Source organism: Colius striatus, chromosome 1, assembly GCF_028858725.1.
Source record: "Colius striatus isolate bColStr4 chromosome 1, bColStr4.1.hap1, whole genome shotgun sequence".
In the NCBI taxonomy this organism is placed as follows: Eukaryota; Metazoa; Chordata; class Aves; order Coliiformes; family Coliidae; genus Colius; species Colius striatus.
The window spans coordinates 128,455,925-128,470,533 of record NC_084759.1 but is presented as its reverse complement, the minus strand read 5'-3'; the positions used below and the strand labels follow the sequence as shown (position 1 = coordinate 128,470,533).

Genomic DNA, 14,609 nt, shown 5'->3' with positions numbered 1-14,609 from the left:
GCCAGTGTGGAAGCAAGAAAAGTAATGACATTGCTACATAAATACTAGAATTATTAGAACCATAGAATTGTTTAGGTTGGGAAAGACCTTTAAGATCATCAAGTCTAATCATTAACCAGGCATTGCCACATCCATCACAAAATCTGCACCTAAGCACTACATTTACATCTTTTATATATCTCTAGGGCTGATGACTCAACCGCTTCCCCGAGCTTGGCAACCTTTTCTAGGAAGACATTTTTCCTTTCCAATCTAAACTTCCCCTGGCACGTCTTTAGGACATTTCCTTTTGCCCTATTGCTTGTAACTATGCTTTCCTCCTACACTATAGGTTTAATGGTCTGTACTACATCTGTGTTATGTTATGAAGTCAGCACGGAGGTGAGGGAATCCTTCAGTGGGCACCAGTGCCCTGTTCTATGTACACTATCTGCGATCCCTATTTGATATATAGGGACCAATAACACTACTACACGTGGAATTCCATCCAGGAGGCAGCTCATCGCCCAACCCAAACATCAGAAAAGGCAGAAAGGAAAACAAAAAAAGATAAAAGAAAAAGGAGAAACCCCACACCCACTCCGATCCTTTCTGACGTCGTTTGTCGCCTCGGCGGGTTTCAGCCGAGGACACTTGCGCGCTCCCCTGCCGGCGCCCGAGCCCCGCTGCCGCCGCCAGCGCCGCGTCCCACCCACCTCAGCCTCTCCCCTCACGGCTCCCTCAGCCGCCGCCCCCGCCCGCCGCGGAGCCCGCCCCGCGCCTTCGGTTTCGTTTCCTCCCGAGGCCGTCCGCCGAGTTCCGCCTCGCTCCGCCCCCTTTCCCGTTTTGTCCGGTTTCGTCGACCCGGCTGAGGAGAGAGGGGAACAATGAACGACCCGACGGTGTGCAGCTTCCTCACCAGGACCCTCTGCGCCCATGGCGGGCGGTTGGGGCTGCCGGAGCTCCAGCAGCATATCGGTCTCTCGGCGCAGCAGCTGAAGGAGACGCTGGTGGCGGCAGGTCCCCAGCGGTTTCTGGTGCTGCGGTTGGGCGACAGCGAGGACGTCCTGGCGCTGTCGGCTGTTCGGATCTGCGTTCGGAAGGAGTGCGTGGGCTGCGAGCGGCTGCACCTCTGCAAGTCGTATCTCATGGGCAAGTGCAACCTGAGGTCCAGGTGAGCGCCGGGGGGCGGCGGGACGTGGCTTCCCCCTCACACTCCCCCACGCACTCTCCGGGCTTCTCCCCGGTTCCGTCTGCCGTCGGGACTGGCCCGGGGCGGCTCGGCGGCACCCCGCGGCCGCTCCGGGCCCTGGACTGCGGCGGGAGTGCCGCTCCTGCCCCGGCCCTTTCGGCTCCGGCTGCCGGCGGGAGGGGAGGCCCCATCCCCACCGTCGGACCGCTCGTTACGTGACCGCGAAGGACTCATTTTCTGTTCTGTCTCGGTAATAACCCGAAGTGACCGCGGTAGGTTGCAGTTTCCTAGAGCCTGGTTTGCTTTGTCAGTATTAACGATATTTTTTTTTGACGAAGCCGTTTGCCTGCCACACTCATCCCTCAGCCCCACGGCATCTGGATGAAATCGTTTTAACAAATATTTCTCTAGTAAGAAAAAAGCAAAGTGCTAGCATGCTCTCTGGTTTTAATCTAGAAAGTTATAAACGTCTGATTTTGCTGTAAATCGCTGCTCAGCTTACAGCCCGTGGAATGGTTTGACTTGTTGAGACTAAAGTTATATCCACATTTCAAGAGAAGGCATAAGATTGAGGAAACTTGCAGGGTGGAAAGTGGCTGATGTGCAAGGCATCTGTTCACAGATCTTAGGGTTGGAAGGGACCTTTAAAGATCATCTAGTCCAGCCCCCTGCCAGAGCAAGACCACCTAGGGTAGGTCACACAGGAACTCGTTTCAGGGAGGTTTTGAATGTCCCCAGAGAAGAAGACTCAACAACCCACCTGTGCAGCCTGTTCCAGTGCCCCACCACCCTCACAGTGAAGAAATTCTTCCATGTTTTTTTTTGGAACCTATTATGTTCCAGCTTGTACCCATTGTCCCTTGTACTGTTATTGGACATCACTGAGAAGAGCCTGGCTTCATCCTTCTGACACCCACCCTTTATGTATTTGTAAACATTAATAAGGTCACCCCTCAGTCTCCTCCAAGCTGAAGAGCCCCAGCTCCCTCAGCCTTTCATCATAAGGCAGATGCTCCACTCCCTGTTCTATTCCATGGTAGTTCCCCAAGCAACATAACCTGCAGCCTTGGATGTTAGCAACACCTGGGGAGCTTGGTATGCTGACTCTTAAAAGCAGGAGGGTGAAGCACAGTGAAGACACTGGAGCCAGGCTCTGTGATACCACCACAGGCGTTGGAACTTGTCTGTACTGTGGAAGGTATCCCTTCCACAGTAACTATGCAACCTGCATACTTGCTACTCTGAGCCAACAGTTGCTCATTTCTTTTTGTCACAACCATGTCCTGTGGTTGAACTTTTCTCGTTATCATCTCATTATAATAACAAAACACACCTCCATCCCAAAAGCTACCTGCTTTCAAGGTCTGATCACCCCTCACTGAGTGTGTATTCTGAATTTCTTCTACTCTGTACCTCCAAAAGCAAAGAGAGGAAGTTTTACGCCAACTATAATAAAGGTTTGTATGACTAGATTCATTCAAACTCCACCTGAAAATAAACAAATGATGTTAATATGGCTTAAGAGAGGAGTGGTATTAGGGAAAGACACCATCACAGACAAGTCAGGAGGATGTCACTGCTGCCTTCTGGGATCAGTCCTCAGAGTGATCCTCTCCTCCCTCCCCTCAGGGACACCTGTAGGGTGAGATTCAAATGCTTGGCTGTACCAAGCACTTGCCCGGGAAACTTGGAAATCTCTATAGCATTGTGTCATGATTTAACACGTCTGTTACTGGCTCTGTTATTCATATTCTTGGTACTTGCACGTGCTGTTGCTGACAGTGTATTTATCACCGGCCATCCAAAACAACTTGCACTCCTGTTGCTTCAATCAACCATGCTATTAATGAATCTAGCCACCAGAGTTCTTATTGAATATGACCAAACTCCTTAAGTTTGGCAGTGGTAGTTCATTGAACTGGACTAAAGGTGCATTGTGCTGTTTGAGCATCTGTAATCCTGAGAGTTGGATTTACTAAGTGCGACTGGACTTACAGCGCTCAATTGGGTGTCACTCAGAGTCAGAGCCCTGCTGCCCCCAGCCCCTCCAGTATCTGAGGATAAACTGGAAGGCAAGGGGGTTTATTTTCTTTACCCTTTAACACAACACAACTTGTCTTGGTTTCGTCTGGGACAGGGTTAATTTTCTTGCTATTAGCTGGCACAGGGCTGTGTTTTGGACTCTGTGTGAGATAACACACTGATGTTTTAGTTGTTTTTAAGTAGCGCTTATCCTAAAAGGAGAGGATTTTTCAACTTCCCATGCTCTACTGGCGAGGAGGTGCACAAGAAGCTGGAAAGGAGCATAGTCTGGACAGCTGACCTAAATTAGCCAAAGGGATGTTCAATAGCACAGAATGGCAAGCCCAGTATATAAACCAGGAGTGGCTGAGGAAGGATAGGAGGGACCACGATTTGGTAACAGGCTGAGCATTGCGTTCTGGGCAGCAATTATACTGTGCAACACTCACTTTGTAATCTCTTTTAGTATTAGTATAGTTGTTACTATTTTTTCTCTCCTTGTGTTATTCTGTTAAACTGTCCATATCTCAACCCACAAGTTTTTACCTTGTTCTTCTGATTCTCCCTGTTCTGCAAGGTGGGGGAAAGTGAGCAAGCAGCCATGTGGTGCTTAGTGCTATCTAGGCCTAAACCCTGACAGTGGGAGGGTAAAATCTAGCCTTTTTTTCAGATCTTCCATTCTTTTTTGTTTAGAATCTCTGGCAAGAAAAATGTCTGCGCAAGATATGTGAGTCTTTCTATTTAGTGGACTTGGGATTTTAGTCCAGTTAAACCCATTTTTAACTTGTGTCTGGGTAGTACCCTTTCACTGCTTTTTTTTTTTTTTCCCTTCTAAATGTGTTACTAAACTCAGATGATTAGTTATTGTGTTTGGAGGCTGTTTCAACCTTTAACTTGGAAATATGTAATCAAATGATGTATATCACCATGTGACTGTCAGTGAACTCTGAAGTTAACTGTGGCAGCATGCTGGTGGTAGCTTCTGCCTGAAATACGCTGTAGCTCACCTACTGTCACAGCTATTATTGAAGTGCCTACAGAATCTAGTACCATTAGAAGTTCGTTTCTCCAGGACTCCAAATGGCACACTTCTGCCCTTTAGACTTTGCATTCCTGTTTGTTTGCTTACAAATCAATGTGTCCAGCAGCTATTAGGGGTCAGAGGCAAAATGTCTGCATAAGAGTCTGTACAGAAGGATTGGATCAGACACAGCATGAGATAAAAAAGCTTTCATGAGGAGAGTTTTGGGAGTTGACTAGAGACTGAAAGCATAAAGAGAACAGAGACTTGAGTCTGATAGATTAATAGGTACTTTGTTGGGTGTGTCTAATCCTAATAGTGTAATCAAATCATGCTTTTGAAGAGGAAGGAAGCAAGCTGTATTTTACTGCATTGAATTAATGCACCAGTTGACTGTGTTTCTCTTGTTGATTTGCAGTATCTTTTCAATTAGATGCAAAAAAAATTTACAGTCTCTCTCTTTCTAATTCATACTCACTTCAGACATTTCTCTTGGGTTAGTAAGTGGCACCAGCATCTCTGTTGTTTAATTGCTTCTTTATCCAAAACTCAGAAGTTAATGAACTTTCTTGAGTTTTTAGAGGTTTGTTTGTGTGATTTCGACTGTCCCAGACAGCAAAGTGTTCTCAGTAGTGTTTGAAGCTCGATTATCTCCTTGTTTTGCACTCTCAGACTCTTGCATCTTTCTTTACATGCCATCCACGGGAAAACAACCTTTTACCCTCACAAAATCAAGGATGTTTCAACTTCCACTGTTGTTGATACATTCCTCCAAAATTAGCTTTTCCTCTAACTGCTCAAGTCTTGTGACTCAACTTGCTGCTTACTGAAGGGGAAGAAAGTGTGGGGCAGGCAAACTTGGCTTCAAATCTCTGCTGCTGGCTTTCTCAAAAGTAGTTTGACCATATCAGTGTTTAAAGTGGGTATAATAAGGCTACTGTATTTCACAGTCATGTTTGGTCCATTCTCTAGTTAATTACAGAGACAATCTAAATGTTCACAGATACTTTTGCGAAGCTACCTTTCTCTCCATGGCTCCTCACAAGTTACTTGTTATTGACTTAACTGAAGAAATAAATGGTGTATTTTCTTGCAGAACTTGTAAGTACTCACATGACATCATCAATGATGAGAACAAAAAAGTTCTGAAGACCCATGGCTTGTCTGGCTTCAGTGAGAACGAGCTGCGAGTCCTGCTTCTCCAAAATGACCCTTTCCTCCTCCCTGATGTGAGTTGCACTGATTTCTTAAGAGAAGCTTTTGTTTATTAGGAATGAGAGAGGGCAAGAGAGAATGTGGAAGTCTGATCTTGGTTTCAAGCTGTTAAGATGCGTAACAGTAGTATTAAGATTGGTCTGAAAGAAGTATGAAGGGGAATGGCCGTGTGGAAGCACCAGAAGAAGCACTACAGAGCCAGGCTTTTGAAAGTGCTGTGTGCTTATAACCAAAAAACTTTAACAGCAGTAAAACTGTTAAATGCTGTGAGGTTTGTGGCTTATGTAAACACCAGAAGACTTGCCCCTGGATAAGGCCCTGTCCTCAATGACTTGTCAGCAGAAAACCTGCCATCTGACAGCAGGAAGTGGACAGTGGGGCTACAGCCTGTTTTGCGTGCTGTTCTTGTTATCCTAACAGGGTGGCCATAAACTTACTTGAAACAAGCAAACAAAAAAAGTCAACAGCTTCACCAGAGACTTACAGATGGGTGAGCTGAGCAAGACGGAGTCGAAAGATCATGATAGTTGTATATGTTTGCGGGATGACAGGCCTTACCAAAAAGCAGATTGTTGGCTCTTCTCCAAGAGGTGATGGAGACAAGGAAGCGAGGGCCCCTTTCCTTTTCCAGCCTACGCAGGCCCTCACATTTTAGTGCTTGAGGATATGGGAGAGTGAGAAAAACCTATCAGAAAATGACCAAATGACTGCAGTCAGTTTTGTGTAAAATCTACCCCTGCCAAAACGCACTGAGTTTTTGTGCACTACTTTTCTATAGAGTAACCTTTGTTGGGGTTGCGTGCAAGTCACTGATTTTGTGAAACTTAACTGAACGATCCATTCTGGTTCTGTATATGTGTGTAAGGGCAACACTCTTCAAGATATGGGTCTTTCAGAGCTGAGAAAAATCTTGCTCTGGCCTGGTTAAGAAATTACCAAGGTACTGCCTGTTACCCTTTTGGAAGTTAAGATCTCTAATGGTTCTGTTGTTTACTTTGTATTCTGCACTATGACAAAATAGATTTTTATTTTTGACAGTGTTTTAAAATACATTGTGCAGGGAGATTCAAGGAGCATGGTGGTGATGAGCAAGGAGGATTAATGTCTTTGTCCCACTCAACAGCATCTGTTTGTGTTTCTTCATAGAATCACAGAATGGTAGGGGTTGGAAGGGACCTTTAGAGATCATCTAGTCCAACCACCCTGCAGAAGCGGGTCCACCTAGATCAGGTCGCATAGGAACATGTCCAGGCGGGTCTTGAAGACCTCCAAGGAAGGAGACTCCACAACCCCTCTGGGCAGCCTGTGCCACTGCTCCCTCACCCTCACAGTGAAATAGTTTTTTCTTACATTTAAGTGGAACTTTTTGTGTTCCAGCTTCATCTCATTACCCCTTGTCCTGTTCTAGCTACTACAGAAAAGAGGGATGTCCCAACCTCCTGACACCCACCATTTAGATATTTATAAATGTTAATAAGATCTCCTATCAGTCTCCTCTTCTCCAGACTAAACAGCCCCAGTTCCTGCAGCCTTTCCTCATATGAAAGATGTTCCAATCCCCTGATCATCTTGGTGGCCCTGCGCTGGACTCTCTCCAGAAGTTCTCTGTCCCTCTTGAGCTGGGGAGCCCAGAACTGGACACAGGACTCCAGATGAGGCCTCACCAGGGCAGAATAGAGAGGGAGAAGAACCTCCCTTGACTTGCTGGCCACACTCTTCTTGATGCATCCCAGGATGCCATTGGCCATCTTGGCCACGAGGGCACATTGCTCATGTTTAGCTTATTACCAATCAGGACTCCCGGGTCTCTCTCTGCAGAGCTGCTCTTCAGCAGTTCGACCCCAAGCCTGTACTGTTGCATGGGGTTGTTCCTTCCCAGCTACAGGACTCTACTTGTTCTTGTTGAACCTCATGAGAGTCCTCTCTGCCCAACTCTCAAGCTGGTTGAGTTCCTGCTGAATGGCAGCACAACCATCTGGGGAATCAGCCAGTCCTCCCAGTTTAGTGTCATCAGCGAACTTGCTGAGGGTACACTGTGTCCCATCATCCAGGTTGTTGATGGAGATGTTGAACACGACTGGTCCCAGAACCAATCCCTGTGGAACTCCACTGGCCACAGGTCTCCAACTCGATTCTGTGCCATTGATCACCACCATCTGGGCTCTGTCATTCAGCCAGCTCTCGATCCACCTCACTGTCCACTCATCCAAGCCACACTGCTTGAGCTTTCTGATGAGGATGTTATGGGAGACAGTGTCAAAAGCCTTGCTGAAGTCAAGGTAGATGACATCCGCTGCTCTCCCCTCATCTAGCCAGCCGGTTATGCACTCATAGAAGGTTATCAGGTTGGTCAAACAGGATTTCCGCTTGGTGAATCAATGTTGAACTCCCCCTGATAACCGTCTTATCCTTCATATGTTCAGTGATAACATTCAGGATGAGTTGTTCCATCACTTTTCCAGGGATGGAGGTGAGGCTGACTGTCCTGTAGTTTCCTGGGTCGTCCTTCCTGCCCTTTTTGAAGACTGGAGTGACATTGGCCTTTCTCCAGTCCTCAGGCACCTCGCTTGTCCTCCATGATTGTTCAAAAATGATGGAGAGAGGCTTAGCAATCACATCAGCCAGCTCCCTCAGCACTCTAGGATGCATCCCATCAGGACCCATTGACTTATGAGCCTTAAACTTGGCCACCAAGTCTTTAACCTCTTCCTCTTCCACCCAGGGCAAGTCCTCTGCTGTCCTGGCCATCCTCTTATCCTTGCTGTACTGGGCTTCCCAAGGGTCAGCCTTGGCCGTAAGGACTGAAACAAAGAAGGCATTTAGTACTTCGGCCTTCTCTGCATCCTCAGACACCAGGGCACCCTCTGTGTTTAGCAGTGGGCCCACATTACCCCTCACCATCCTTCTACTGCTGATGTACTTGAAACATGCCTCATTACTGTCCTTAACTTCCCTGCTAAATTTAATTCTAGAAGGGCTCTAGCCTTCCTAGCTGCACCCCTGCATGCCCTGGCAATGTCCCTATACTCTTCCCAAGAAGCCAGCCCCTGTTTCCACCTCTCATAGATGGCTGTTTTCTGCCTGAGTTGTCCCAGCAGATCCTTGCTCATCCATGGAGGCCTCCCACCTCCTTTTCCTCCTTTCTTGCTCATTGGGACACACTGATCCTGGGCTTGGATCAGTGGTGCTTGAAGCTTGACCAGCTCTCATTGGCACTTCTGTCTTCTAGAATCACATCCCATGAGATCCGTCCAAGTAGATCTTTGAAGAGGCCAAAGTCAGCTCACTTGAAATCCAGGGTCACGGTTCTGCTTTGTGTTCTGCCTCTTCCACACAGGATCTCGAACTCTACCATCTTATGTTCACTGCAGCCGAGGTTGCCTCCAACCTTCACATCCCCAGTCAGGCCCTCCTTATTTGTCAGTACCAGGCCCAGCAGCACATCCCTCCTCATTGGTTCCTCCATCACCTGTGACAGGAAGTTGTCATCAACAATCTGTAGGAACCTCCTGGACTGTGTGTGCTTGGCTGTGTGGCTGTCCCAGCAAATGTCAGGGCGGTTGAAGTCCCTCATGAGGACCAGGGACTGTGATCGTGAGGCAGCTCTCAGCTGTACGTAGAAGGCCTCATCCACATCCTCCTCCTGATCAGGTGGCCTGTAGCAAACTCCTACAACAATATCACCTGCCTTGCCCTGCCCATTAATTTTTACCCATAAGCACTCTACCTGCTCCTCATCCCCACCCAGGCACAGTTCAGTACACATTAATTGCTCTCTCACATAGAGACCAACTCCACCTCCATGCCTTGTCAGTCTGTCTTTCCTGAACAATGCGTAACCCTCCATGGCTGTGCTCCAGTCATGGCAGCTGTCCCACCATGTCTCCGTTTAATTTAACCACGTTTCTTGTTTAACTACTTCCAGTAATGGACAGGTAGTAGGAGCCATTGCTTGATACTACTCTTAAATTCTTATGTATAGATCTGTTCAACTCTCATCAGTAGCAGGCATTGTTAATTACCTCTAATTGAGCACCTTAACTCCTATTATGGAGTAAAATAGCAGAAAAAACCCAGAAAACAGTGTTTGATGCAGGCCATTCATAAACCAGAGAGCTGGGAGGGGTGATGTGAAAGCCAGCTTGTGTGTTTCTTGCTTAGAAATGCTGATTGGCTGGGTGTGTGCTAACAAATGGCACATATGAAGCTCTCAAGCAAGAGGAAACTTTAGTCTTCTGTGATGTGAACTAGGGTGCAGAGTAAGAAAAACACAACAGCACCCCAAATTCAGGCATTTTTACAGTTTTCCTCACCTTCCCTCTAGCTCCCCTTCTGTTTCTTGGCAAATGCAAGGGGCAGTGTGCTTTCTTGATGTAGCTAAATAGTGGTGGCCTGATTGTGGCTGGAATAGTGTTAAATTTATTCTGGGTAGCTGTTATGGTGCTGCGTTCTGAGTTTATGCAGCAAACAGCTTCCATAACATAGGCATGTTTTGGTTATTGCTGAGCAGTGCTTGCACAGTCAAGGCTATTTCTGCTTCTCCCCCTGCCCTGCAAACAAGTGGGCTGCAGGTGCAGAAGAAGCTGGGAGGCAGCATAACCAGGACACCTGACTGAAACTAGTCACAGGGATTTCCCATACCACAGAACATCATGACCAGGATATAAACTGGGGGGAGCTGGCGGGGAGGGGCAGATGGCTGCTTGGACAGCAGATGGGTGAGCAATTGAGTTGTGCGTGACTTGGTTTGGGGTAGTTTTCTTTGTTTTCCTTGGGTTTTATTTCTTTCTCCTTTTTTTTGTTATTTTCATTACAGTTCATATTATGTATTTTACTTTTATATTTTATTTAATTTTGTTCTTGTCTCAACTCATGAGTTTTACTTCCCCACTTCTGATTCTCCTCCCCATCCCCATGGGGGTGGGGGCAAGGAGTGAGCAGCTGCGTGGTGCTCCATTGTTGGCTGGGGTTAAACCAGGACAAGTGGGTTCCCTATTTAGCTGGGGCAGCACTATTGTTCTGGTTTGATAGCTTATTTTGATGCTCCTCATGTAAAAATTTAATCTCTCATACTAATGTGATCTTATAATGCATCTTCTAGATCTACAAAATCACTTTCAACCTGATTGTCATGGTTTAACCCCAGCCAGCCACTGAGTACCACACAGCTGCTCCCTCACTCCTCCTGCTCCCACTGCCATAGGGAGGGTAATCAGAAAAAAACAATAGTTAAAAACTCGTGGGTTGAGATCAGAACAATTTTATAGCTAAAATGAACTAAAGTATATAATAATTATGGTAACGAAAACCAATATAACAAGGACAGATAAATACAACCAAGGATAAGTGAAACATGGTGTAGTTGCTTGCTGCCTGATGCCCTGACTGTCCCTGAGCAGCAATCCTTATATATATAAATCCTTATCCATATAAAAATGAGTGTTCTAGATGGTACATAGAGGCTCAGTGAGACCATCACACTCTTATGCATCTCTCCAGGAACAAGCTCTTAAAAGTAGTATATACAGATTCTGCTGTTAAAAGGCAGTCCATGCCAATATGTGCTGTCATTAGGTGGCTGTCACTAATAATAGTGTATGGGCCTCTGCAACCAAATCCTATAGGTAAACTGCCTAAATTTGCTAGAAGCTGCTATCACTATAATGTCATTAATTTATTTTCCCAGTACAAGAGGGTGAAGCTACTGGAAGAGGTGTTGAGTGAAGTGCTGCTGAGTGTCTCTCCCACGAGGACAGGCTATGAGAGCTGGGTCTGTTTAGCCTGGAGAAGTGAAGGCTCAGGGGAACATCATCAGTGTTTATAAGTACCTGAAGAGGGGAGGGTGTAGAGAGGACAGAGCCAGGCTTCAGAGGTGATTGGCACAAACTGAAACACAGGAGGTTCCCTCTAAACATCAGGAAATGCTATTGTACTGTGAGAATGACTGAGCACAGGTTGCCCAAACGGTTGTGGAGTCTCTCCCATGGGAAGTATTTGAAAGCTCTCTGAATACAGTCCTGGGCAACCAGTTGTAGGCGGCCCTGCAGGGGAAGCTCTGCTAAGGCACCTAAAGTGCCTCCTCCCCTTCCTTCTTCTCACCTTGGTGTCTGCAGAGCTGTTTCTCACACTTCCCCCACTGTCCACCTCATTGCCATGCAGTGTTTGGCTTTTTGCTAAATAGGTTTTCCCAGGGGTGACACCAGTTTGGCTGATGGGCTCAAGTGGGTTCTGTAGCGGGTCTGTTGGAGTCAGCTATGTCTGGCGTGGGGCAGGCCCTGGCTGCTTCTTGCGTGGGCCACCTCTGCTTCCAGCACATTTCATGGGCACCCAATGCATTGAAACATCACTGATAGCATGCTGTGATGCAGCCAAGCATAAATGTGTAAATAATAGCCATAATTGTGAGGAGGGTAAATGGAAAGTAGTAAGATAGGTGTACAAACAGGCTGCAGGAAAGCATGTAGAAGTAAAATCCTCAAGATATCTGCTAAGAATAAAGTCCTGCAGAGCAGACAGGCAGGATGTGCAATGGAAACAGAATAATCCCGTAGAACAAGCAAAACCAGAACAAGTCCAGATTCTAAAAATAAGATGTCAAAAGCAAATGAGAGTATTCATTGGGGTGTTTGGGGTAGGAAAACATTGAAGCATCCGTGATGACACAGGGAAGATGGGCAAGAAAGAAGACAACCCCCTTTGGTTTCTGCTTCACTAAGAATTGTCAGTGATAGCAGCCATCAGCACTCACTGAAACTCCATCAGTTCTGTGGCACCATGTGTTCCCACCTAACTTAGAGTAAGCTTATGAAGGCTAATTGTTCTGCACAAGATACTGAATGATAGTGATAGAGGACCTAGTCATCTAGTTGTTATCTAGTTAGAAGTAGTAGTAGTAGCCAGTCAGCTAGTCTCTAGTTATATAAATCTATATATATTCAGTTGCCACACAGCATAAAAACTGTTGCTTGGGGTAAGGTTGGGATGGGATCTGTGACAGCTCTGATGTGATATTAGGGCCATCTGCCAGACAGATGATGTGTCCTTCTTAAAGCAGCTTCCTTCTTGTGGCCTACTCCTCTGTGCTACAAGAGTGGAAGTGCTTGGTGGGCAGCATTAAGGAATTTTTGGAGTGTAATTTGTTCCCTGGGTCTAATTCACTGCATAACTTTTTGGTGAGCAGAGGATTAAAGAAAGATGTTGCTTTTTCCATATGTACTCTTAATTTCAAAGCATTTTTCTTACCATTTTTAGATGCCCAAATCTTCTGTGCAGAGTAAGCATTACAAATAGGAAGTTGAAATGCAGTTTCAGCTCCTTGACGTAATGCCTCATTTGACACGGTAGATGTCTCTTTATGGAGACACTTGATCCTTGTTCTTTGCAACAATTTTGGTTCAGGTTTGTGGAGATTTATTTGTTTAATAGAATAACTGTAGAATAGTCAGTTGTTATGAAGCTGTCTTGCTTAGGAGAGCCAAAAATGAATGCTTGTTGTATTGCTTTTTTTTCTTTTTCTTGAAAAAAACCCCACCTATGCACCACTTCAAAACTGAAAATGCTTTTCTGTGCAAGTCTGTCTGCATTAAAGAAGTCACAGTGAACACAAGCCTCTTGGTCACGATTTTTTTTTCTACTGTTAATCTGTGTGCCTGTAGAACAAAGAAAAAAATTACTAACTCTTAATGGACTGTTCCATTTTACGTTGTATCCGTCCTCCTCACTTCTAGGTCTGCCAGTTTTACAACAGAAAAGATGGTGTCTGCAGCCAGCAAAGTGACTGTAACAAACTTCATATTTGTCGACACTTTCTCCATGGAGAATGTAGATTTCTTCCATGCAAGAGGATCCATAGCCTCTTGAGTGACCACGCATTGAGAGTGCTGGAAAATGCAGGTATTGATAGGAACACAGCTTCAAACATCCAGACTATATATGATCACAAGCATGTGGAATTCAACAAGGAACTGAAGAAAGGGAGAGGTAAGTTTTAAACACTGGTTTAAATAGGACTCTGAGTTTGATAGAGACAGAAGCTGTTCTTGCCTTGCCTTAGAGCTAAACCCAATTGTCCTTTCTGTGCTTTTAGTACACAACTACAAACCAAGAGAAAAACTGTTCAAAGAGCCGGCAGTTATAAGGAGTAAAGAACCTGGGACACCTTTACAAGATCCACAGGGCTCCACACTGCATGTGCTGCTTCCAGAAAGTAAATATCTAAATAAATACTAACTGCTTCCATGTGGAATCAGCTTTCTTCTTTCCCCTCTTACAACGTGTACATATTTTCTTCTTTTCTTGACAGTGATCCACTTTCAGGAATGGAGTAAGTAGTCACGTGGGAGGGAGAGCTGCATTACTGTTGCCTAAAATACTGCATGCCAAATTGCTGTCAAGTGGCTGCTAGTCACTGTGACTAGCTGGGATTTTTAACTATCCCCTCCGATGTGTAAACGCTTATGTGTGATGGACTTGATCCTCAACACACAAGTTGGGGTGTTGCCAGCGAGCTGAGGTGCTGGTCCAGCAGCACGATTCATTCAGTGTTCTTGTGCAGGTCCCAGTAATGATGTACCTGGTAAGAGCCAACAGCAGTTGCAGTTGCCAACAGGAGCTGGAGGCAAAGACGAAGGTATGGATGGTTTCTAACCCTGCAGTCTTCAGCTCTCTCGGTGATTCTCGTTGGGGTTTGGTTTCACACAGCTCTGTGGCTCCCCACAGTAGTCTGTGTGCAGTCTGTGTGTGTACCCTACCCTGTGCTGGAAGCCACAGTATCGTGCGACCTGTGGAGGATAGATGAGCTTTCTGCCCAAACATTGTGCAGCTCAGTGGGGATTATTCTGGGACTGAGCATACAATCATTTTGGTTGGAAAAGACTTTTAAGATCACGAAGTCCAACCACTAACCTAACACTGTTAAGCTCACCACTAAACTGTGTCTCTCAGCACCTCATCTACGTGTCTTTTAAATATCACCAGGGATGGTGACTCCACCACCTCCCTGGGCAGCCTGTGCCAGTGTCTAACAACCCTCTTTGTGAAAAAGTTCTTCCTAATTTTCAATCTAAACCTCCCCTGGCACAACTTGAGACCATTTACTTTCATCCTATCACTTGTTATTTTGGAGAACACACTGACCCCCACTTCACTACAACCTCCTGTCAGGTAGTTGTAGAGAGTGAT

General features: G+C 46.0%; 1 protein-coding gene across 4 annotated transcripts in view; it reads left to right on the top strand.

Moving 5' to 3' along the window:
• Positions 1-788: 788 nt before the first annotated feature.
• Positions 789-14,609, top strand: part of LOC104550835 (zinc finger CCCH-type antiviral protein 1) — a 32,382-nt gene continuing 18,561 nt past the window's right edge. For 2 of the 4 annotated variants that reach the window (XM_062007117.1, XM_062007126.1), the window contains exons 1-6: positions 789-1,153; positions 5,311-5,443; positions 13,157-13,409; positions 13,516-13,635; positions 13,732-13,752; positions 13,984-14,058. In XM_062007117.1, the coding sequence (XP_061863101.1) occupies positions 867-1,153; positions 5,311-5,443; positions 13,157-13,409; positions 13,516-13,635; positions 13,732-13,752; positions 13,984-14,058 (889 nt within the window). In that variant the 5' untranslated portion in view covers positions 789-866. The remainder of the gene's footprint in view (positions 1,154-5,310; positions 5,444-13,156; positions 13,410-13,515; positions 13,636-13,731; positions 13,753-13,983; positions 14,059-14,609) is intronic. The other 2 variants (XM_062007098.1, XM_062007107.1) reach the window with 2 other exon arrangements.